The sequence below is a fragment of the Schistocerca nitens genome, chromosome 2, assembly GCF_023898315.1.
Source record: "Schistocerca nitens isolate TAMUIC-IGC-003100 chromosome 2, iqSchNite1.1, whole genome shotgun sequence".
NCBI classification, from domain to species: domain Eukaryota; kingdom Metazoa; phylum Arthropoda; class Insecta; order Orthoptera; family Acrididae; genus Schistocerca; species Schistocerca nitens.
This window is the reverse complement of record NC_064615.1, coordinates 910,317,473-910,344,788: the sequence shown is the minus strand read 5'-3', so window position 1 is coordinate 910,344,788 and position 27,316 is coordinate 910,317,473. Positions and strand designations below refer to the sequence as shown.

General features: G+C 39.4%; 1 protein-coding gene across 1 annotated transcript; it reads left to right on the top strand.

Moving 5' to 3' along the window:
* The first annotated feature begins 1,477 nt into the window (after positions 1-1,477).
* LOC126237222 (uncharacterized) lies at positions 1,478-27,316 on the top strand. Its single transcript, XM_049947109.1, has 2 exons — positions 1,478-4,554; positions 22,453-27,316. Exon 1 carries the CDS (start codon positions 1,524-1,526, stop codon positions 2,478-2,480), a length of 957 nt encoding a protein of 318 aa, XP_049803066.1. The 5' UTR covers positions 1,478-1,523; the 3' UTR covers positions 2,481-4,554; positions 22,453-27,316.

The window sequence follows — 27,316 nt, the reverse complement described above, 5'->3', positions numbered from 1 at the left end:
AAAGAAGTTAGGGAGCGGCGGCCGAACTGCCCCGCGAGGGTCTCCCGGCCACCAATGCCATACGCTCATTATTGTTATTTTTATTATTATTATAGCAGACCAGAAGTATCCTTTTATTTGAATATTTTTAACGGAACAATGACGTAAATTCCATCTTTTCACTTCATTTATTTATTAATGAGTTGGTTTTATTTCAGCAAGAGCGGATTATAGAAAAATTAAATGACGATACAAGAATAAATTCGTCTCCAGCAACAACTGAAGAAGATAATTTTCCGTTTATTACTTTAAGGGAAAGGTTTCGCTTGCAGTTGCAGACACTTAGCTCCAGTTAATCTACAGAAAGTATTTTATTTAGGCCAAGAAGCAAGGGCGTGCTTCGAGTTTATGCAATGATCCAACAAGGCCGAGCGGTCTAAAGCGCCAGACTCAAGGAATTGCCTTGGCTGCAGAATTACTTTCACCCTTCCGGGCTTACAATGAGGGCGTGAGTTCGAATCCCACTCCCGACACAGAATTTTGTCCCTTCAGCGCAGCAGCCTGCAGCTCATGGAGAGATTTTCTGATGGGCCACAGTATGACACTGGCCATGTTCTACTAATATAAATTGGAAATTTGCATCAAATACAACCGCATCTACGGCACCAAACTGTTTCTGCGATAGTGTGAGCTTAAAACACGGAGTACTGGTTGTAAATAGGGCGTTCCCTTGCTCTGCCTTCTCCTGCGTCACAGCCGCGCACACTCCGTAAGCGGCACTTGTGGCGTAAAATCAATACTTCGGCTCTAGCTGTCGACACGGTCGCACGTAAGCCTACATAACGTTTGCTCTCTGAACGTTGTTGTTACGCCAGTGTTATTTGTCTTCTGTATTCGTTACAATCGTTTTCTGTGTGTTGCAAGTGTTGTGACTGTCTATTAGTTCATCGTTTGTGTCGACTTTCGACGGAATTTCGGCACCGGCCGGAATTTCAAGGCTGCACCACAACATGGCAAGCTCCGTGAGAAAGAACACCGTCGCATTTTCCTTCGACAGGGAAACTCGTGGAGTTCAACCATCTATACTCGAAATGCGTAACTGGATTACCAAGGTAATCGGCATTAGCTCCGAGTCTATTCATACCATGCAATTAGATGCTGACAATTACTGCATTTTCGTGAAGTTTGTAGATTCGGCAATGGTTGATCGTGTTTTGGAAAAATATGGTAGTGAAGTAGAATTTGTACACAAAGACGGGTCAAAGAGTAGAGTAGGAATCAGGAATGTTGGCTCTATGATCAGCAATGTGCGTGTATTGAATATTCCTATTGAAGTAGATAATTCGAAAATTAAGGAAGCCCTTGAAAATTATGGTGTAGTACACGAAATTGTTAATGAAAGATGGTCACCCAAGTATAAGTTGCATTGTTTTAACGGCAATCGCTCGGTAGAAATGGAAGTGCAGGCGAACATTCCACCTTACATCTTTGTGGATGGTCACAAGGCCCGTGTCATTTATACAGGTCAAGTCTCGACATGTTATATGTGTAATGAGGCTTTTCACCTCCGCCATGACAGCTCGCGTCGTGTTTTTGTTTTAAAACGCAATCGCTCGCAACGCCGGAAACGAACAATCAATGACTTTTTACCAAGATACGATAGAACTAAACCGACGACTGAAATAATTTCAGGTACCATTCACAGTGCTCCCGTCGCTGGCGATAATAAATTTCCGCCTCTAAAAGCCCCCAGTAATGATGAACAGCCATCCTACAAACGCAAGCTTAGAAACAAGAAGAGACCCCTTAAACATACTGACAACACTTCATATGAAGAAACCGCTCGTAAAACGCTTGTAACCACGGAGCCAAAACCGTGTAGTGAAGAAACACTGGAAGAAGATGAGGGAACGCAAGTGGAAGTGGTGACACATTTAGGAGAAGAGAATTTAGTGACTGCAACAGATAGTGTCACTGCTGAAACAAGAAACAAGAAGCGACGCCGTGAACATACTGACGACCATGCAGATGAAGAAACCTCTCGTAAAACGCATGTAACCAGAAAGCCAAAACTGCGTAATAGAGAAACATTGGAAGAGGATGATGGAATGCGAGTGGAAGTGGTGACACATTTAGGAGAAGATGATTTAGTGATTACAAGAGAAAGTGTCACTGGTGATACAGGATCACTGGAGAATAATCATGAGATTGCAGTGCTAACAGCGGAACCGGAGGAGCAGCAGCTCACACTGCACGCTACACAAGAGGAAGAGCCCACTGAACAACATGCTGACTCCGAAGTGCGAGAGTACGCCGAAGGAAGAAGCACACGAGCGAAAGTGCTTAGGCAGCAGCCCGTCACAACAGTAAACACACCGCTGCTATATATTGATAACTCGAACGCCAACACTGGCCATCAAGACCGTCATCGGCGGAAACAGAAAAGCAAACGGAAAGTTATCGTCATTTGTCAAATACGAAGACATCAGAGAAGGAACTGATGAGGGAGCAGAAGAATCAAGCGACACTTAACACTGCACTATAAAGGGTTAAGGCAGAACTGTCAGATCAAGCGACTTATTAAAATAGAGTAGAATTATGAGTTCCGTTAAACTACTAGTGTATAGTATGAAAAGCACTACCCTGTCCTTCATGCTGCAATTCCAAGTAGTTCTAGTTAAACTGATCGTGACTGAAAAATAGCTATTCTCTGTTACCTAGCGATGCAAGCGTATCTCATTGCGACATTAAACATTAATAAAATACGCTCACTACTGAAATTGGCAGCTTTAAAAGATTTTCTGTATGAATAAGGGGCAGATATCGCCTTACTACAAGAAGTTGCGATAACGGAATTCAAAATCACATATTATTTCCAAGTTGTTAATGTCTCACATGAAGCAAATGTCGGAACTGCTTTTTTTAATCAAAGAAGCGATTCCTGTGAGCGAGAAAGGAAGAACAGAAAAAACAGAACAGCGAAGAGCTGTAGGAATCAAAATTTTCGATGTCACAGTTATTAATGTGTATGCCCCGTCAGGGAATTCCCATACTTTGGACAGAGCTAAATGTTTTAAAGATGAACTCATTTATTTATTGAGGAAAAATCCGTGTGACCTCATAATTCTTTGTGATTTTAACTGCGTTTTAAACCGCAAGGACCATCGACCCACTTTTAAGTACTCATCTGAGTTAAAACAACTAGTTACCCATTTACAGCTCAAAGACGCATTGGAGGACCAACACCCAACATCAGTAGAGTGTACATAGCAGCAAACTCATGTAGCAGACCCGACAGGATTGATGTGACACGACACTTGGACAAAGTTTTATTTAAGACGGAAACGGTTCCATTGTATTTCGGCGACCATTGCAGCCTTTTAGTTTCTATTAAGTGTGCAACCGACACGTCTTTTGAGAATCAGTGGAAATTAAATGCCTCTATTTAAAAAAAATGCACAGATTTACCTGTAGTGCTAATATAAATACCTGGAATTGCACCAGGCAACAAATAGCCCTCCTTACCAGGTCTTCAGTGTACTATATAACGCCTACCTCAATCTGCAGATCGCAAGAGATACTTACCGAAATTCAAAAATAATGCTATACGCTGGTTATTGAGGAAATATATCAGCTATATTGTCAACAACTTAAGGTCTGACAATGATACAGACTTTCGCACAGACATACAATTTGGACAAAATCACTTCAGTAAATAAGCAGACGATAAGAAAAAGTATGGCAACATGCTCAAAATTGTATTCGAAGGAATGGGTGTGGGATAGAAATGAAACAACATCAAGACACAAATAGACAACAAAACGACTAGTGAAAAGTAGTCTATTTCCTTAATATAATAATAATCCTTAATAGTTCTAGTAGTTTTTAAAGAGAAAAAAATATTTATGGAATCCATCAAGTTCTTTGCAACTTTCAGTAAATGTTTTAGTCTTCAATAGTGTTTGTTGAAAGAGTTTCATTTCAAGAACAGTTTATGTGTTTACCTTATGACTGATATTTATTCATATAATTTTTTGTTTGTTACAAACATACGACTTTTTGAGAAGAAAATATCTCCTCGGTTCATCCACAAAGAAGTGGATGGAAAAAATGGTAGATAGCTGAAACTTCCGTTCCATTAATGCAACTATATTTTATGCTTAAGTGGGAGAACGGTAAGGGTTTCGCAAGAAGAACACGATAACAAAGTCTATGTACTCATAAGAAAAAAGTGTGTGATTTGGTGGCAGGTATGGGGGAGGCATCGTGGCCAGGCCTCAGATCTTTTGACCCCTGCCCACTTTGCCTCTGCCTGCCTGACACTGATAGGTTCCACATAAAAAGAAAAAAAAAAAAGTGGTTAAGAAGAATCAGTGGTAGAGCACTTTTTAAAAAGTAGCGTAAGGCACGAGACTCGAGGAATAGCCTTAGCAGCTGAAGCAGCAAGAGTCTCCTGGTCCTCCAGCGACGGCGCGAGTTCGAATCCAGTTGTGAGCCATCCTCTGAGCGGGACGGACGTGCGGCGGAGCCGGGCGTTCTTCCATTGCCAACAGCGATTGCGTCGCCGCGTACCAGGTTAGCCTGAGCTGCCAGCTGCTTTATGCTGCTTTGTGCGCTTCAGTGTATTGTTATGAAATAGATATAATGATTATTTCTAAATGTCAAAGTAAAGGTACGATTAAATTTAGCTCTGAACGTAATTTTGAATGACCTAAGGTGATCGAAACCAAGATGTGGCTAAAGGGAGAAGTAAGAAAATTTTAAGATATTGTGCGCATTCACTTATCTTTTGTTTCAAATGTTGTACGTATTAAGATGAGAACTGTCGAATGATGCTGTTCAACTGCGGAGAATTGTGGTAGTGTCATGAAGTTCACTAATTTTGGTAGAGCGATCAGTGATTATATTGTGTCTGGGGCTGGTTTGGGTATATGCGCAGGTCGAATTTTCGAACTTCCTTTTAAGATCCTTGCTGAGGAAATAAATTCTGCTCTAAAAGCCTGCGGTAGAACCATATAAAATTTCTCCGGAAGGTGTTCGGAATCATGTATGTTACCTGTTCTTAACCGAGTTCGTCAAGTCAAAATTGAAGTCCAGGAGCATATTCCGTCTTTTAAAAATGTATGCGGGTATCGTGCTCTTGTAATTTATGACGGACAACTTGCGCGGTGTGCAGTTCTGCTGAACAAATTCCCGCTGAATGTAACGGGAGGCGGCCGGGGTGGCCGAGCGGTTCTAGGCGCTACAGTCTGGAACCGCGCGACCGCTACTGTTGCAGGTTCGAATCCTGCCTCGGGCATAGATGTGTGTGCTGTCCTTAGGTTAATTAGGTTTAAGTAGTTCTAAGTTCTAGGGGACTGAAGTCCTTAGAAGTTAAGTCCCATAGTGCTCAGAGCCATTTGAACCATTTTGTAACGGGAGGCTCGTGTTACAGACATCTACTGGAGAGACTCCAACCCCAAGCCCTGTAACCAGAGTGAAATTTTCATACGCCGATGCAACGGCCGTTCGTGATTTCCGGAAACGGGAACTGTCAGGACAGGCGGTAGAATCCGAGACAGAAGCAGACTCAAATATGAACGTAGAACTAGGACAAGCAGACAGTGACTCCATTGAACTACCATGTGAACACTGCCTCGTCCATAACCGATGTGGACTCTGCTGTATCGCTATCTGGTGAGCGTCAGTCTGGCAGTTGCCGCAAGGAAAGGATACTCCAAATGAGCTATCCCACACGGAGAGCGTCTACGAACAGGATAGCAAATGGAAAGCAGATATCCTTGAAGCATAGGAAAATAATGATTTTCTGAGTATGTAATGATTATTTTTGTAAATGTAATTTATTGCACTAGTCCCACGGCTTATAAAATAACTACTTAAGTTTAAAACTCATAAAAACTAGACAACCACGAGTTGTGATTGCTTGCACAGCTGGCATGCGTAGTGCTCTCGTACGCAGTAACAATGAAGAAGAGAGACAGCGCGGCTTCAAACTGAATAACCACGTTCTCTATGGCTGATGACATAAAAATTTATTCTGTGGTAAAAAGTACTTTTTAACAACTATTAAGTACTGTGCTATTAACTTACACGCTATTAAGTCGTCTCTGAAATATGTAAAATGCAGTTGCAACAATTTCCATGCTGGTGACGCTGCAGAGTTTTGGAGCTATGGCCACCGAAGTAACTTTGGCTCTAAATGGAGTCATATTGGGACACGATTAATTAATGCACCACAGATGCCAATATGCTGTGCAATCTTGGTTTGTCCAGTGTTCATCTAAACGACGCATGCAACAACGAATGTCATAACACAACAATGTAAAACTCACCAATTAATTTTCTTAAAGACTACGGCTGCAAGTGATGTTCGGTGAATTATATGTAAATAATTCTTAAAGACAGTGTTAATTTCATTCTATATCCTTTCATGCACCTAATACCGTAGACAATTTCAGGACTACTCGAAATGTTTTTTGGAAGGCCCAACGGTATCGACCGCCAGCAGTGTCATTCTCAGCCCTTTGGTATCACTGGATGCGGATACGGAGAGGCATGTGATCGACACGCCACTCTCCTGGCCGATGTCAGTTTTCGTGACCGGTCCCGTTACCTCTCAATTAAGTAGCTTCTTAATTGGCCTCAAAATATGAGAATACTTAGTAATAGTATTTATGACAGGACAATAATACAACATGAGTCACGAACTATTCTTTCCTGGGCTGGAAATTTCGACTGTGGACTGGCGGATACAATCACAATATCAAAACAATATCAAAGATAGGCAATGTTAACATTAAGACAGTGCCTTGTATGCTTTGTAGTTGAGGATTCAATCATTAGATCCACCAATCGCTTTTGAATAGGAAGTCGACTGCCTTCATTTTGTTTGAAACAGTCTAAGTAGGACACACTCGGGTCAATCGAAATGCAGCAAAGTTGATATCGCTGTTTGCTAGATTTTTTACACGTCGGTGCGCCGCTGCATGGAAGCGAAATTCTTACTCGCGGGGGGTCCGGCACTACAGTTTCAGGGACACAGCGCTGGCAGGGACAAGGCTGTGTGGTAGGAAAACAAAAACAAGATGCAACAAGTGGGGACACAGAATGTGGCTTGTCGTCACAAAACACAGAAGCTCTAATCCGACCTGTTTAACGAAACAGTGTTAACTAAAATTGTCAAGAAGGTATATGAGCTCTTGATCTACCATCAGCAGTCATTGTAGAACTGTAAATAAAAGAATTTGATGCAATTTTTACCCAGTTTGTCGCTCATTAATTTTCCATTTCTCACCCTTAAATGACACTCACAAAATGTTAGAAACTCTTATTAACTGGTTTTATTAAATTGAAAGGTAACTGAAGACAACTGAGTACGGCATCTTTAACATTAACAAAAATTCAGATAAACCCGACAAGCTTCTCAAAGTGATATACGTAGGAGCTGGTAAGCCTGTGGTAAAGATGTCTGCAATCTGGTCCTCCGAACGTACGTGCTGTGATTAGTGAAGCTGAAACTCTAAGTTATATTTAAAGATGACGTGCCTCAACCGACGATGTTCCCATTTCTTCAGTAACCATATACAGGACTGATTATCCTCGAATGTACGGACTGGTAGCTGGAGTGGAGTTAGTTGCCGTCGAGCAAATATTTCAGCCAGAGTAACTCAGCCGCAGCTGTTGCCAGAACTACATATTATGCCTCTATAGAAGACAAAGTGACGCTAACCTGTCTCTCGTTGCCCAACAGACCATATTTCCAAACAATTGTAACAGACAACTGCAGGTAGGTCTTTCGTCTTCCTTTTTATTTCAGTTTGTCAGTATAGGTCAGAAGAGCTTCTTGATTCCCTTTTCAATACTGAGTTTCATATAGATGGTTCCTTTGATATATCTGAAAACTCTTTTCAAGCAACCTCAGAGTTCTTCCGATGTTTTTGGTATCTACTTAAGAAGTTCACCACAGCACACAAATCAGGCCCTGTTGCTGTCATTGCATTCATCAAGCATCAGTCAACTCTCTGCATAGCTTATCGATCCTTTTTCCATCCTTGATTTTCAGTTTAATTTCCGTCTGTGTCTCGACTGGGTTAAAATCTTGCATGTTGAATCGCTGTAGCAAACTCTTCATATATGACGTTCAGCTCAGATATATTTCTTCTTTGTTCCTTGAAATATTGATTCCCAAGTATGATTGTGGCTCTCCTAGTCCCTTTATTTTAAACTTTTCCTTTAACTTAAATTTCACTCTGTCCAATTCCTCTCTATTATTTCCTGCCACCAGACTTTCATCAACATAGGGCACAATGTAAATGACAACTTCTTTTTAAATCATATAGAAAAGACATTTAGCTGCTTCTGACTGAGTGAATCTTGTAGGGATAAGAAAAGTATGAATAGAATGATCCCAAGCTAGTGGTGCTTGCTTTAAGCCATATTAAGACTTCGGTAACCTGCAAGCCAAACCATTTGTGTCTTTCAGTTCTTTATGAATAGCCACTCCTTCAGGAGTAACAATGTATATTTCCTCCTTCTTGAGTAATCAGTGAAGAAAAGCATTGGCAACATCAAATTATTCCAGAACCACTCCTTGTTGGATTGCAATAACAAGCGTTATTCTAACATTCGGAAGTCGAGTCGCTGGTGCGTATGTATCCTCGGACTCGAATCCTTTTGTCTGTGAACATCCTTTAGCCACACTTCTAGCCTTATATCTAGTGGTATTTCCATCCTTCTTCATTTTGAATACCCACTAATTGCCGATGGTCTTCCTTCCAAGGGGTAATTTAACAAATATACAAGTCTTGTTTTCCTTTAAAGAGCCAGTTACATCCAGTATAGCTTTGTACCAGTATTTCTTATATTCACGAGCTGCAGCTTCCTTGTAGCTTTTCGGTACATAATCGACAAATGATTCACCATTTAGTGCAAGAATAGCATAATCATCTAGGTGTTTTGGAGGGGTTCCTCTTCCTGCTAGAATATCAGACAGCTTCATTTTCAGTTTCTTCTTCGTCTCTGGTCAGTTCTGGTACGGGAATTCTTTCATGACCTCCATCATTTGATTTAACATCGTCTTCGGTGCGTTTACTTCCATTGTCGTCTTTCTACTCCTTCTCTGATGATTCTTGTACAGATTCCGGAATCCAGTCCTCAAGTGGTATACGATCAAAGTCAAATATTCCTTCGTAGAAAACAATGTTCCTTCCTGTGACTATTTTTCCTTCCTCTGGACACCAAAGTTTGCAGCCTTTAGGATAGTTAATATATCCTCCATCCGCGGATAGGAAAATCTCAGAGTGTGAGTTATAGCGTTTATATTTAAACTAAAGTCTTCCTTCAAAATTTACAAAACAATATTCATGAGGTAGGAATGATCCTCCAAGCCTACCAGTAACTAAATCAGAGATTCTTCCAAACATAAACTGTCTGTAGTAACCAAACAACTTCACCACACCAAGCTCCGCGTGTCTCGTGAAGAGCGGCGCGGAGTCCACGTTGCCGTCACCTGAGTCCAAGGATGAGTAGAGGCCCTGCGAGAATGGCTCCGGTACGCTTGCGGCAGTGGACGATGACGCAGCGGCTACGATGACACCAGTGGGCTCGCTCGGCATGAACCGCCTCTCCAGGCTCCTGCGCCAGCCTAAATACTGCTTGGCGCATGACTATGGCTGGCTCTATTGGCAGTCACGTGTCGAGCGGAAGGAAAGAGGTCCGCGGCTGTAGCGACCTCTTGCGGCGCCGTGGACACCTCCTGGTGATCTCTGGGGAGCATCTGTGTTACCGCGGCGACCGGCCAGGCTGATCCCTACTCGGTCCGAGGCCCGCTGTACCGGTCTGCTTCGCGGGAAGTGAGAGGTGCACGCGCTTAGTCTGGACACAGTAATAGTAATCTTTGAAGTAGCACTTTAAAGATTTGCTGTCAAACTTCCCTGTTCTCAGTTCCTTTGGCATCAGTAGATAAGCTATACTTCCAAATATTCTCAGCTTACAACAGTTAGGTTTCTTGTTGTATCACAAAGCCACAATAGGACTTCTATTTATTAGATATACGGCATTACGAACTGCTTCTGGTCAGACCATCTTACTTAATTTACATCGAAGTTCAAACAGCGAGCTTTCTCACTAAGAGTTCTGTTCATTCGCTCCGATCTGATTGTAAACGCACTCAGGTCCCATGGAGTCGGCACCTGGGCCCGCGCACACACACACACACACACACACACACACACACACACACACACACACACACACACTAGAGTGAGCACGAGCACCTAAAGGGACACTTGTGGTATGTTAACGATAATGTGAGAAACACTGCACCCTGTTCAGTATATCATTTGTATGCTAATAATTGCATATGAGATACAGAAAACTTGAAAAAAAAAATAGATCTGGCAGAAGAGCGCTAGAGAGTGTGCACGCTTGTCAAGATAATCAAAACTGCCACAAGAACTGTACACTAAAGCCTCATCTGTCAACCATTCGTTTTTCCTTTTCATGCAAGATCTATGGTGAACAATTCCTCCTAAGAGCATGAACAAGCACCCAGCAGAAAACTCACCGTCCCTCCTGACAGTGTCCAATATAACAAAAATTTGCAGATGTGGGGAGAAGTTGGCATTATATTTGAATGATGGATTCTTCCCTTACTTATTTTCCACATTAGGCTGTTTAGTTTCCAATGATGCCATACTACATGTCCAGGCATCTTCTGACTATTTTGCTGGTTCGACATGACTCATTAACGCACCCAACACAATGCAAAATGTACATGTGTGCATTATACAAGAACAACACAGTACTAGTATCCTGTATGTTCGACCATGCCTTACCAGAGTTTTATTCAGAGGAGACCCAAAAGTCAACCTCACCTCAAACAAGTGAAGTATGATGAGGTATGCAGAGAAAAAGAGGAGTTATACATGGAACACTTGTGCATGCAGGCAAATTTGCTGCTTCCACTAAAGAACTGATATGAAGGAGCTACACCATCACAAAAATGGTCTGCAGGACGAACAAAATAGCTATCTGCATGTGCAGTCCAGTAAGGTCACTTCAGCATTTGATGACAGACCTTTTGTAGAGTTGCTACAGGAATTCACCACACTCACAGATCCTGTTGTGGCAGGAAAAAGATGTCTTCACTCTACCCAGCATCACGTTCAGACTATGCCAGTACAACCAGTCACTGATGACCTGCTGGTTGCTGCCAGACACTCTTCTTGCTGCACAAGCAGACCTTGACAAGATGCTGATGTAAGGTATTGTAACTAGATCCAGCAGCTCTTGGACATCGCTGCTTTATACAGTATGAAAAATGGCAAATCTTCCAGGTTATGTGGAGATTAGAGGGCTTTAAACACCTGCATCATTCCTGATAGGTATCCTGAACCTAATGTAGCAGATTTCAACAGTAATGTGGCGACTATGTAAAAATATTTTCACAAATTCTGATGGCCATAGCAGACAGGCATAAGATAGTTGTCAAGACGTCCATTTGTTAGTTTGGTTTGAAGTCCATGATTTTCTGTCTCAGGACACCACAGAGGCAGCACTGGTCCATGCAAGAAGTGCTCAGAGAGCTATAATTTATGGATGATATTTTAGCATTTCCCAAGACAAGGCAGCAACATGCAGAGCACTTGTGAATGCTAGTTTAACATTTGGTGGAGTACAGCATAATAATTAGCAGAGAAATATGTGTTATTGCATAAAGGTAAGTACATTTTAAGGGTAAGCATCCTCAAATGTAAGCATTCCCCCTCCTCTCTCTGAGAGAGTGGGGGCCATTCAGTAGATGCTAATGATTCCTACATTCAAAGGACTATGCAGGTTCATAGATAGATAGTCACAAAATCAGGGAATGTGCATAGGAGGAGCAAATGCAAGGATCCTGCACTGCCATTCATAGCAAGGTTGTAGTGGAGGTGGTTTGCTGTTGCCTTCCTCCAACCTGTGATGAAGTGTTTTGTATGTATCTGTGTGGTGTGAATGACTGTGATGAGTGCTTTTACAGTGAAACCCAGTACTCACACATAGCCTTCTACTATCGAAAAGCACTAAGGGGACTGTCGATCTTAATTTTCTCCATCTGACAGATGGATCACCATCAACAGTGTCACATGCCCTTGCTTCATGAGGCACAGTGGAGAGCTTAGGAATTTAACCCAGGACATTGGCGCAAAGACAGGTGACCAGACATTTTATGCCACCATCCCTCCTACTCCTTTTGGTCAAATATTTTCAGTGAAAGTGTCATCCACTATCAAGATTTTAACTGGTTTATGCCTGAAACAAAAGTCACTGCTCAGGCATGTGTCAGCAATCTTGGCTATGGAGGCTAACATGCAGGTTTGTAGGGAAGCTAAATTACTATTGGTGGTATTTGCATCACTTGGTTACAGTATGAGAGCCCTACTTTAGGTACCCCCTATGCTGATGGTATACATTAGCCAGACAGAGGTCATTCATCTTTGAAATGTGGTGCCATAAAGTTTTTGATGTCTGCCACAACTTCACTCATCTTGGTATCTGTTCCTCTGCCCATCTGGTAGTTATTAAATCAGTTTGGCCAGGCATACAGATAGATTGTCACACCTGGCTGTGTATGTATGAGAGCTGTTAATGCAGCAAAGTGGCAGGGCATGTGTTCACATCAGCTGTGTCCTCCCATACAAAGCCAGATTTTCCCACATTCATGTAGACATTGCCTTACTCTATGGCTACTGCTACCTTTAACAGTCATCGTTTGTGTCATGAGGGGTCAGAAGTGGAACCCAGGCCCAATGTTTCTGCTCAGTCTGTGGTCGCGTCATTAGTTCAGTGGTGGTTTGCAGATTATAAACGACTGAGAGGGGGTGGCAGTTCAAAGCTAAGCGGTCTGAAGAATTGCTCCAGCTCTGTGGCAGTGCACACACATGCACAACTAGCTACCATCCTGAGCATATTGAAGCCAATGTCTTGTTCAGTGCTTCTAAAACACTATCGGTATAAGAAAATATAGCATCATCAGTCGACAGTCCTGTATGGATTCCAAATTGGCAGTGGCTAAGAGCCTTGTGGATGTTCAGGTGTTCCACAATTCTTTTATGTGCAAGTTTCTCAAGAAATTTGGAGAAGCATGTTAAAAGGGAAATTAGATGGTAGTTTGAAACATCAGTTTTATCCCATTTCTTTAATAATTATTTGACACTGGCATAATTCATTCATCTGGGATGATACCTTGTTGGAGGGATACATTAAATATATGGCAAACCAGACTGAGTGCTAAAACATAAATCGTTAAGAATAAACAACTATTCATCATGGTCAGTCAGATAACTGACAGTTTGACTTACAGTACTACAACTGCTACCAGTCTACTGATACTAAACGTATCAGTAGATATGTTGTCAATAAGGGTTACACTGATATCTGGGATGCAAGTAGGAAATTTAACTGCTGGAATTAAGTTCAAGGGTTGTAACAAATGTTGCAGTTCTCTTCTACTGATGTTTTACATTAAAGTCACCCACAATGGCCAACTTCTTAGCCTTCTGATATATTTTTACCAAAACTGATTCAGGCTGTTTTAAGAAAACACAAACTTTCCCTGCAGGAGCCCTATATATTGTCACCACTATAATGGAGCTATTATGAGTAAAAATTTCAGATCCACAGACTACAAAATGAAACCCTTAACACACACTTAAGTCAAGTGGTTTATGAGCTACACATGCTTTGACATATATTGCAGCTCCACCATTCACTGTATTTTATCTACAGTAGGTATGAGCTAAGATAAACCCCCAGCTGAGGCATCAGGATGGCAGTCCTCACATGATGCAAACACAATAAAAGGGCTCCTACATTACAGTATTTTTATATTGAGTCTTGTCTAATTTGTGGTTCAAATGGCTCGGAGCACTATGGGACTCAACATCTGAGGTCATCAGTCCCCTAGAACTTAGAACTACTTAAATCTAACTTACCTAAGGACATCACACACATCCATGCCCGAGGCAGGATTCGAACCTGCGACCGTAGCAGTCGCTCGGTTCCGGACTGAAGTGACTAGAACTGCTCGGCCACCGCGGCCGGCTGTCTAATTAGTGTATGTTAAAATAGAGTTTTTATGGAAGTTACTACTGTAGTAAAGTGCATTGTTATATAAACTGACCAGTGGTTGCAAATCTAAAACAGTATACCACAGTGGATCAGCACATCACATTATAACTCTGTCTGTACATAATAATAATAATAATAATAATAATAATAATAACAACAACAACAATAATAACAACAAACTTCAGCTCTCTTTAGCCTAATACAGCATGCCACAATCAATCAAATTATGACACTGGTAACATTCTGTACTATTACAATTCATTCTTTTTTACACTTCCATATCAAAATTCCAAGTCATCTATTATACATTCTTGAAATGATTTATACATTATTAGTCTTTTGAAAGAACTAGTTACAAAAATAACAGCATCAGTATTTGTAAGTATCTTCATCAGAAAAAAAGGTAACATTTGTGCAAATGGTTCTTTATGTTTCTAACAGATGGTGTTACTTGTTACATCCGCAGAAAACTGGTGCCTTGTTTCAGATACTTCAAACACTATATCAACTGTAATTTACAAACATATAAATAAAATTTATGCTGTGTTTTCATTCTATTTGTCATTACAGATGCCCCTTCAGTTCAGCACATGTTTTCAATGGAAAACACTGGCTAATCTATGACAGATAAATGTTACAGAAGAGCCTAGAAATGTGTATGTGTGTGTGTTGTGCATGTTGTAAGCAAACTTTAATTTAGTTACTACGTAGTGAAACAATTGCAGAAAAAAATTGAACATATTATATGTTTGTAGTCAATGTAGAAGAATGATTAATTCTCAAATCAAATGTAAATTGAACAACTACACAAATGATCAAGATTTCTGTGGGTTAATATCAGCAAAGTGTGCAAAACTGGAAATCTGGTTACTGGAATAAAACATCATTGCAGAGCTGCACCAGCAATTGGAACAACATAAATTACCTTACTCATTTCAAACAAGAAATCTGTCAGTTACTTTTTCCTAAAATTATTTGACTAATTAAAGTTATTTCATATGTAAGAATTCTTATATAAATCTTCTTGAAATCTTTTAATACTAGCACATATGAGAATTATTACATCCATATAATTATGTAATAGAAGCAAATGAGTCAGTTGATTACAAAATATTAATATCCTCAGATATTAATTGAATCAAGTACTTTTTGAAAAATATTAATCAGAAGTTAAGTCTTGTATTAGTGTCCACATGCTGAACAAGTAATACATTATTTTCATAAGTCCTTCACAATTAATACTGTTCCTCAGAATTAAACACAAAATTATATTTGTAAGTACCTGAAATAATAAGTCTCAAGTCTGTAAATAGTGGAAGTTTAATTTTAAATCTTGTACATAATTTGATTGTTCTTAACTGAGGATCATTGAAATGAATATTTTACTTCCATTTTTGACAATACTTGATTGTAATAGCCAAGTAACTAGCTACTGCATGAATGATGGATTTAATGAAAGCAGATGTAAGTATTAAACCTGTAAATATTAGAAGTTTAATTTTAATTTGTGTACATAATTTTACTGTTTATTGACTAAGGATCATTAAAATTAATGAAACTCAGGTTTCTCTAATTACATTTTTGTAATGTTTTTATCTGACATGTTCCACACCCAGGAGGATCCCCTCTTTTGTGGGTCAATGAAATGAATAATTATTCTTATCTACTCTAATAGAAAATGATTGTTAGTTAGTTTCACGTGTTAGTACTCACTCTTTCCCTCGGTCTGTCCCTTTACATCACCATCTTAATGGCTCCTTGCTGCAGGGCATACCTGATGCACCTGGCTTCACTATGTCCTACACTTCCAGTCTTATCTGCCACTTACTCCTTTACAGTAAAACGTTTTTTGTATGTTTGCCATTTAATTTAAAGTCATTTCATCAGAAACAAATTGCTGTTGGTCCTTGCTGACAAAAAATGTACAATTACAACTGTTTATAATTTTTGTTGAGTATATATTCCCCTTCTGGCACTTACTTTTCATCCTTTTACTTTGAATAGCCATTGCAGTTATCAATATCCTTTTCATTAATCTCAATACAGTTTACAGACTTACAACATTACAAATGACGCAGTTGTGACGCTTGTGTCTGTATATGTGTGGATGGATATGTGTGTGTGTGTGTGCGAGTGTATACCTGTCCTTTTTTCCCCCTAAGGTAAGTCTTTCCGCTCCCGGGATTGGAATGACTCCTTACCCTCTCCCTTAAAACCCACATCCTTTCGTCTTTCCCTCTCCTTCCCTCTTTCCTGATGAGGCAACAGTTTGTTGCGAAAGCTTGAATTTTGTGTGTGTGTTTGTGTTTGTTTGTGTGTCTATCGACCTGCCAGCGCTTTCGTTCGGTAAGTCACATCATCTTTGTTTTTAGATATAGTTAATATTATTTCTCACTCATACTAACATCCACACTCCCTACTACTATATTTTAGTTTTTTAGATACTAAATAATTATAAATATTAATGCCCCGTGGTATAATCTTATTCTGAATGTATGGTATAATAATGTCACCCCTGTTTTATCAGATACTGTACATAACGAATTTACTTTGAAATATACTTCACAGCAAGTGATACCATTCATTGAAGAATCTTCTTAAATTTTCTATTTTTGCCTCATCATTTATACTTAGTTGTTATTGGCTATTCTATAATTCAATGGTGATGTAGTCATTCAGACACAATACACAATGAATTTTGTGTGCATTTAAATATTAATCTTATACTGTACTCTTAACCTCTTAACTAATTCGTTTAATTACTCCTTTCATTTTCAGTTTGTTCAGAAGTAAGTAAACATTTCCATGTGTAATCAAAATTCTTATTCATTTGTACATGTAGTAAATAATATTTCTCATCTCAAACTATAAATTTAAAATATTGAAATTAGTACTGCTTTGTACAGGTAAATTTGTATCACATTGAAAAATACAGTGACATATAATATCTGCATTACATACTGGTAACATATTGAAAATGTGTCATCAGCTTCATTAATCATTTAACACCTCATCTTCAAACCTATCTACAAGGGAGATAGCACTGACAGTGAAAGATAATTCTTACAGATTGATAGGATATTAGAAGAAAACTGCAGCACAGGAGAAATGAAATGGAGAAATAGCATTCTATGGCTTGGAGCCATGTGCTCACCAAGCACATGGGTCGCAAAGTGTATGAAACCCCTGAGGTCATTTACCTTAATCAACCCTCTGTTCATATAGTTTTATATCCACAATATTTGTTACACCAAACTACTTCTTCGATTTAGGAAAAACAAAAACAAGGTGGTAATTCTGCTACCTCAAATGGTTCGTGTGTGTGTGTGTGTGTGTGTGTCATATATATATGAAAGAATTTAGAAATTTCAGAAGTTATTTGTTTAGATTTCTCATTGGTCTTAACTAGTATTAAATCTTCTACCTTAATCTTAACATCTTTAGCTTTGATGTCATGTCTCTTTTTTTCTAACTGTAATCTGCTTCTCTGTACGGTGCTTTACATTTTTTCCATTTCCCACATTGTTCATGTTCATGTTCATGTTTGGGTGGAAACTTAATAACCTCTTCAATAAATGTCTTTGCTATCTACCCATATCATGATTTCATCCGGAGTGAAACCTGTACTCTCACAATTTAAACAGTTCTTTACACTTTCAAAACCCTTAACATAAATTCCTCAAGAACTATGCTGTTGGTTACAAGATGTTCTACAATATTCCCTAATTATCTCATATAATGTTCTGCTGCATTAGTGGACACATGATAAGCTACTATATACTTCAGTTCAACTCCCATCATTGCATTTTTCCAAACTTTAGACAGAAGTTGAGACCCATTATTCAACATAATTGCTTTGGGTTTCTCCAACCACATAAAATAATCTTTAACCATTTTCTATCTTATTGTTTTGATAGTGGATTTCTTAAAGTGTACAACTTAAAATGTTTCAAAAAAACTACCTGCTGCAACCAAAATATAAACAAATCCCCGATATTTTTGGTAATGCACTACACAGACCAATAGCAACTAATTCTAACATTTAATTACATAAAATTGATTGCATTGGACCTTTATTTTTCAAATTTTGAACTTTTTCCTTTGACACTTGTCAGTGTCTTTGCGTGATTTTGCTCCCTTCTTGCCGTAGTATTGAAAATAATCATCTCTATTAATTTTCCTATTTACCTCTTAGCTCCACACTGCCCATATATTAAATGTATACAGTCAATAATTAATTGTACATGTTCTTTTGGACAACAAACCTTCCAATCCTCTGAATGCTCCTCTTTTTGCCTAAACAATAGACCCTCAGATATGCAGTATTAATAAGGTAATTTGTTGTTTCCTGGTTTCCCCAATTTTTTTTTTCACCAGTTTCAAACATTCATCATCATTGTGTTCCTTATTCAATTTCTTACATATACTTCTTACTTCTTTCTGCCCAGATACCCCCTTTTATAAAACGTCTCCATGTCTTCCTCAATAATTCCATCCCCCTCATTTTCTTTCTTTTCTACAAGTGCTGTGATATTTTGTTTTCCTGATATATACCTCATTTCAAAGTGCTGTAAATAAAGTGCCCAATGCGTCAGTCTCCTGTGCAACAATTTACATTTGGTAATAGAAATCAGAGCCTTATGATCTGTAAAAACAACAACCCTGTGTCCCAAAAGAAGATTATAAAAGTTTGTATACCTCCAGACAGTAGCAAGTGTCACACTTTCCAATATACAACAATTTCTCTCAGTTTTACTTAGAGTTCTAGTGGCTAATGCTATGGTTTTGTGTTCTTCATCTTTTCAGTTTCTGCTAATTGGAAAAGTTGACATCATGTCATAATCACTGCTGTCTGTGCTCATACAAAATGGTTGGCTCAAATCAGGGGGATATAGAAGCTTATCCCGTCTCAAAGTGGTTCTAAATGTTCCAAACTCCTGTCATTCTCATTTCCAAATATAAGCCTTGTTTTTACCCAATAATTCATTGTCTGGTCTGAGACTAATTTCCTACAAAAACCACATAGTCTGAGAAAAGCTTTCAATTGTTCTTTTCTCTTTGCAGCTGGAAATTCCTTAATAGACTTTATCTTGTCAGGATCCTTTCCAGTTCCTTCATCTGTCACACTATATCCTCAAAATTTTAACTTTTCTCTAATAAATTCAGATTTTTTTTTTTTTTTTTTTTCCAGTTTGAAGGTAATCCCACCTTTTAGCAATATCTGAAATATTTGCTCAAAAATTCTACAACTCGCTACTAAAATGTTGTTCACATACACAGTAATTTTTCAGTTCAATTAATTTCTCAAGAACAAGTCCAGTGTTCTGATGAAAACTGAAACATAAATGTTTAGCCCAAAAGGGACAACACAGTATGAGTAACTTTTTCCTGTGAACAAGAATGCTTTGTATTTACATGAGTCTTTAGTTAATGGTATTTGCCAGTAGCCTTCTGTTAGATTGAGGCTTGTCATAAATTTAACACATTTAAGCCCTTGATTACATCTTCTCTACTTTCCACTTTATGACATTCTCTCTGCACTATAATGTTTTCCTGCCTAGCACCTAGTACTACTCGGACATCTTTATCTTTATCCACCATCACTGGAGGCTTATTACATTGATGAGCCAAAACATTATGACCACCTGCTTAATAGCTTGTTTGTCCATCTTTGGAATTAAATACATCACTGATTCTGCATATCAGAGATCCGACAGTTTGTTGGTAGTTTTGTGGGGGTATGTGGTACTAAATGTCTATGCCCAGAAAATGTGCATAAATAACAGGCTGCTGATTTGCGTAAGTGATGACGGTTCACAACAGCAACCCTGATGGGTTCCACAGCATTTATGTCAAATGAATTTGGTCACTGAGACATCAATGAGTGTTCACTGCAATGCCCCTCAAACCACTGTAGCATAGTTCTGGTTCTGAGACATGGACAATTATAGTGCTGAAAGATGATGTCTCCATTGGGGAAGACATCAAATATGAAAGGATTCAGGTGGCTCTCACCTGTCAGCATATCTTCGATTACTACCAAAGATCCCGTGTAAGTGCAGGAAAATGTTTGCTGTACCATAATACTGCTCCCACCAGCCTGTCTCCACAGTGCACTGCATGTTTCGAGCAGTTGTTCATCTTGATGAGAGCATTCATGGAGATGGCAATCGACCAAGTGTAGCAAAAATGTGATTCATCTGAAGAGCCAACATGTTTCCATTGATCAGTGGTCAAATCCTGATGGTCCTGCACACAATGCAGTTGTAACTGATGATGTCATTGGGTCAACATGCGAATATGCAGGGGTGGTCTGCTGCAGGGCTCCATATTCAACAATGTACAGTGAACAGTGTGCTGCAAAATACTTGTTCATGCACCAACATTGTGCTCTTTTGGCAGAGATGCCTCAGACCACCATCTATCCTACTTCACAGAGCAGACAAGCCTCCAGACTCACATTCTGGGAAGGGTCGTGGATGTCCAGCCATTTACTGTCTAGTGGTAGTTTCACTGTCCTTCTACATCTTTCTGTAGATGATCATGACAGTAGCACATGGACATTCAGCCAGTATCATCATTTTCGAGGTATTCCTTCACAGGCTCTGCGTAATAATAATCTTCCCTTTATCAAAGTCACTTATCTCAATGGATTTCCCCATTTGCAGCCAATATCTTTGCTAGGGCGATCCCCATCTTTGCCTGCTCTGCTTACATACTTTCATTACTGTTTCACATGCCCACAACATCACCAGGCAGCATCCAACATCGCAGTGGCCAGTGGTCATAATGTTTTGGCTTTTCAGTGTATATTCACAATTGGTCCTTTCTCTAAAACACTACTTTTCCATATGAGAACACTTTTCTGTCACAGTGTCTCTTCTAGCCAAAGGTATTTGGTAAGGTTTGGCAAAAAAATGGAAGATGTTGTTTTATCTTCAGATGACATTCAAAATTTTTCACCCTTCCTTGTTCCTCAGAAAATACGTCTTCATTGTTAACCCAAACGTTATATAACTCCTGCCTTTGATCCTCACTAATACTTTGTATTTCACTTACCTTCCTCCTCAATGATACCATCTTGTCACTAGTTTATTCAGAACAGTCTACACAATATTCTGTTATATATTCATCATAACAGGTACCCATTGGCACCACAGTCATCCTCATATACCCTATTTGATCATGCTCAGCCATTACTTGTGCACTGAACCTTGCTGACACTTTAACACCATTGATCAAAAACCTAATCATCCCCTCTCCACAAACAATTGTGACGTCAAGCCTACTCATAAGGTCCATTACTAAAATTGAATTTAAACATGAATCAGATATGAGTAAAAAGTCATGCTCTACTTCATATACCTCCATCTCAAATGACAGATAAACCTGTCTCTTTATTGCATTACCTAACCTCCCTGTGGCACCACCATGTTCCCACAACATGCCACTCTAACTGAGAAATATTGTTCACTTGACAACAACTATATAAAATTTCTACTTTCTCTGAAATTTTTGCAATAATTTTTTTAACTTTTCTGCCTGCTGTACCTTAAATTTTGAAAGTTGCTTGTTGATGAAACCCTCCAATGATTTATTTCTTCCATCAACATCTGTCTTAACTTCAGATACTTTACTATTCATCATTTTTTCAAGTCGTGTTTCTAAACTCTGCATCTTTTAGTTAGTATTAATCTCTGTCAGTTCAATCAGTTTTCAGATATTGTTTACTGACTGAACAAGCACTACAAAAGCTCTCTATTTTCAATTGTTTACACATGGCTTTCATTTCACAGTCAACACCTTTCTCTAAAGCATCTACCCTTTTGCCCATAACCTTCATATTTTGATTTAATTTACCTAACTGTCCATGTGAAGCTTCCAGATTTTTATTCAGCAAAGATACTAAAGTACAGTTTGCTGACTGCACTTTGGACCTGTGTTCATCTATTTTGCTAGCTGCAGTGCAATATTTCAGAAGTCATTGCTAACATTAATTTCATCTGTTTACTGACCTGACTTTTTACTCACTTCCCCAATCTTGACTCATTACCAAAAGATTTACTTCACTTTGTTCAAAGGAATAACTACTCTGTTCATCTTTCACATCTGTAGACATGCATGCTTCATTATTTACCTCCTTACAATTTTTTTACTTGTTAAATTCACAGAATACTGGCTCCTAGTTTCAAATATCTTAAACTCTACCGTGAACTAAAATTTGCAACCATACAAATAAAATTTATGCTGTGTCTTCACATCCTAATAGTTGGAATATTTAAATGTGTGTTACTGTCTTTATTTAACTGTGTCATTACATCATATAAGTGTACTGATTGGTCCTTCAATGCTGTGTTGTTCCAGATGAACCTGTTTGTGCCACAGATTTGTGCTCAACTGGTTTACACACTTACTGCCTACCCTGGGCTTCCTTTGTGCTGTGGTAGTACAACAAGTTGGCCTCTGACATTCCCGGGCAGACTCCACACACACAGCATGGATGGAGTTTTGGTGATGTGATGCTTCATCAAGGTCATGTGATTCAGCTAGCTGTATCTCAACCAGATCACCTGGCGACTTGGTTTTGGATAGTCAAACTCACTTAGCTGCATTATGGTATTGAGGATGGCATGTCCAAATTTGCAACCCTCTGGTGCAATGACTGCAGCCATGTTTACATCATCAGTAACATTCTGTAGGCATCCGCATCTGCTGGTAAATTTGAAGCAGCAAAAACAGCACTACTACAGTATCTGAGAAAATCAACAGAACAACTGCTTTGACTAATCAAATTTTAAATGAGAATTCTTAGCAACATACCCTCACTATTTTTGAGACTACTACGAGAATCCTTCTCACAGGATATTATGCAGTTTGGATACTTAAACTCCCAACTGCCAGTCAGTTGGCATTAACTGCAAGACAACATGACACTGCAGAGAACATGTTATATCTGGTTGGGAGATTACAGGGAAACCCACAGCAATGCCAGGGCACCACAACCGGTTGTCATAACATCTTTGCACCGATGCCACTGACTGAGCAGCAATGAGTTCTTCCAAAAACACATGAAGTGGGTCCACTGACCCTCGGCCTACATCTGCTCCAATCTCAGCTGACTCCAGTGCTCCATGCACTGTTGCTTTGATGTATTCACAAATGTGCTGGTACCACATGATATGTGGAGACAAGTTGCGCAACTGCTTGCTACCATGTAATCATGCAAACATAATGGATGGTTCACGATAGATGCACAGTGCTGCACTCAACCAAATAGTAGCCTACTTGGCAAGACTAACAGAAAAACAAGTGTAACACTGATTTGAGTATCAGGTAAGAGAATATATGTTCTTTACTATGATTCAGGTCATTATTTTCTAGTCAACTCAGGAATGGCGGTGAGTACCTTACCAGGTACTTCAGAACATCTTCAACACAGCAAAGTGGAAGTACTACTGTGTGCAGCAAATGACACTGCTGTTAAATGTCATGGAATTGTAGAACAAATCTTAAGACATCAGCCTTAGTGAAAAGTATACATAGCATTTTTTTTATTTCAGAGGTGAGTGAACTGATGTTGGAGGCTGATTTTTTCAATGTGGCACCTGTGTGGCAGTGGGATTACTGCACCAAATATTTAGTGGGGGGAAAGGTTGCAGCTGCTCTGGGTCACCCCCCAAGTCCATTACCACTTTAGCAGCAACAAGACTTTTGTCTTATCACAAGAACTCCACCATACAATGATGAAATTTGAGTATGCTAGACACGAGTGTCTACAGTTATGTACAGTGAATGCAGCTCTGAGCAAGAGACTCCTTTCATTACAGAAGGACTTGAGCAATACTCATGACCGCATCATGCTCTCACAAAAAGAGCAGCAACAGTGTCTGCAACAACAGCAATATCTACAACAATAACCACTACACCAGCAGTCTATCCAGCATACACTATGAAACATCTCTGCCTACACGGTTTTCTGGTGCAAAGCAAGAGATCCAGGTTAGTCCAGTTCCTGGTATTTTAAGTGTACATGTCATCCCAAGCATGTGATAAGTGTCACTACCAAGCATCATTAAGGAATGGTCAGGCATTGTGTGAATGGTGGGATAGTGCACCATATCATTATGACAATCAGTGCTGAACAGATTACATGTGGTAAAACACATCACAGATGATGCTGAGAATGTGAGACCAGTGGACGGTGCTTGGGCATTGCCCATACATTTAGTTTTGAATAAGAATGGATCTCATAGAATGTGTATTTGTTCTGTTTTCAATACACTTGATCTTCGTGGTGTTGACATCAATACAGAAAAGTGCAAACTACACCAGGAGGTACTCATGTTTCTAGGGCAAGTGGTTAGTGCCTTAGGGGCCTAACCCACCACAGCACATACAACACAGCTTCAAGCTCTACCTGGACTGCAAACTTATGAATTATTGAAGTGATTTTTGGGAATCTTTAACTTCTACGGTCAACACCTACTGCAAGCCACAGCTATACAAGCTCCCCTAGTGGATGTACTGGCAGGAAGAAACAAACATAGTAATAAAACACTGACATGGACTTCAGAAATGCTCAGTGCCTTTGATAGCATTGCCCTGTCCCTCCAACAAACTGTGACTCTAGTACAGCCTATAAGTGGTGCTCCCTTATCTGTCACCAATGACGTGAGTGACGTGGCTTACAGTGCTCCACTCCAACAACTAGTCATTGGGATCCAATAACCATTATGGTTCTTTTCTCAGAAACTGATGCTGTTGCAGCTCAAGTTGTCTGCATCTGACAAAGTGCTGAAAGCAGTGTATGAGGCAGTACATCATTTCAAAACAGAACACTAACAGAGGCCATATAGTATGCCAGGAAGGACTGTCTGTCATAACATTTTCATCAAGTTGACTATGTAAGTCAGTTTACAACTGATGTGCAATATATTTGAGAGGCAGACAGTAGGGTAAAGGCTTCCTCTTGAGAATCAATGCTCTTTCATTGCACATTGATTATGATGAACTTGCTCAGGTGCAGGAGATGGATTTACAAATCAAAGAACTTTTGCAGAACACCTCAACTAGCCTTCAGTTTGAGCACCACCACTTTCCCAGACTGTACAGTCACTTCTGGTGTGATGTACTGTGAGGAAAAGTTAGACTATTGGTCCCTTCTCAAAGGAGAAGACCTTTGTTTGATGATCTCCACTTTTATCACACGCAGGGATCTGCTGTATCTCCACAATTTATCACACAGAGGGTCCTGGTCTATGACCAAACTTATAATGGACCACTTCATTTGGCAGAATGTAAAGTGTGACTGTAAGAAGTGAATTTGCACCTGCATTTTGTCCCAGTGCTGCAAAACAGGCATGCATGCTAGCCCAAAACATGAGCTGTATGACATTCCAGCATGTAGGTTACAGCACGTACACTTGGAATACCAGACATCATGGTCAAGATCATGGCTAAGGCTTTTGTGTATGTATAGATCTCATGGTTTGGTTGCCCTGTCACAATAACTGTGGACCATGGCACACGATTTCAGGTGGCACTGTTCAACGAATTGTGCAGTCTCAGTGCAGTTGATACTTTCACACCACTAGCAGACATCGTATATGGTGAAAAATTGAACCTCCCAACAAATTTCATTGACAGTGTGGTAGTACCTGATACAACTGAACTACTGGCAATGGTCCAACAAATCAGACAGCACATCTCCAGTATCATCATGCCTCCCCCTCAGTGTCGTGGAATTCCCAAGGTTTTATAGACTTGGCAGCATATAAGCATGTGAGGTTATGCAATGACACTGTAAGGGTGTCACTTCAGCTACCTTACTCTGGTCCTTACAACGTATTACAGAGGTGTGAACACAAATTTTATATCCCTCTCCATGATAAGTGCACTACAATTTCAATACATATAATCAAATCCTCATGGATATTGAGCTCAGAGCCCCACCAACAGTACTATGACCCTGTTCACAGTCAGTCCACTACAGAACCTGCACTGCAGCCTGACATGACATTTGGTGATGTCTGAGGAAGTGCACCCCCACCTCATCACCATCCCCACCAGACTCTCCACCTACACACCTGCTGTTCCAATACTGCCACCCACTCCATCCACCTCCACACCTCTAGGATTTCATCATAGACTAGTAAGTGTTATCATAAATATTGGATACTGAGTAACTGAAATTTTTAAAATTCACTGCTCTCAATTATAATGTTTAAGATTTTATTAATCAAATCATATAGTATAAATTTTATGCAAAAAAACTAAGTATCTGTGGCAAATCTAAAAAATTACTGGTTTTTTATTCCCAAACGTGATGTAGTCTGTTCTGCAGTTTGTATTAAGTTTCAAACAGAACTTAACTGTGATTATTATAGCTGAGAATTTGGATATGTAACAAGCTCAGTTGATTTTCACGCATACTGTCAAAAATGGGTTTAGTACTTCAAACCATCAAAATGCAGAACTTTTGCTATTTAAATTTTTTGTTGAAAATTTCACCTGTTCAGTGATTATGATGTATAGAATAAATGTGCCCTTGTTCTCATCCTTCTGCAAAAGGTAAACATAATAAATGTTCCATATGAATTGTAAATTTCCAGTTTCTACTGTTCATAATATAGTGTATGATATAGTTGAAAATTTAACCTGTTCAGTGTTGATGTTATACAGTGCAAATGTTGTCATAATTCTCATCCTTTCACAAAAGATAAACATACCAAATGTCCCATACATATTGTAGATTTCCAATTTCTACTGTTTATAATACAGTGTAGTATATAGTGACAGTGTAGTATATAGTGACAGTGTAGTATATAGTGACAGTGTAGTATATAGTAGTATATTTCAGCATATCTTGATGGGTAGCTCATTCTAGAATGTGAAGATTTTTATTCAACATGATTGGATCCTTAGTACTTAGTAATCGCTGCACATTCCCCAGTTCTCCACACTATGGAAGAGATGGGAGAGAGAGTGGATGGGGGGAGGGAGGTGCTCTGTATGGAACACCCCCTTCCCCCCCCCCCCCCCCTCCCCCATCAATATGCAATGGAACAAGGAAATGGTATCAATATAGCTGATGGAGGATGTGAGAGCAAAAAGTATTGATGTGTATGATATCTTTAGTGTTCAATCATTCTGGCTTTGTATGCTTTTGTGAGTAGATGCTTATGTGTATCTTGGTTCACTTTAAGAAGAATAAAAATGGTATTCACAG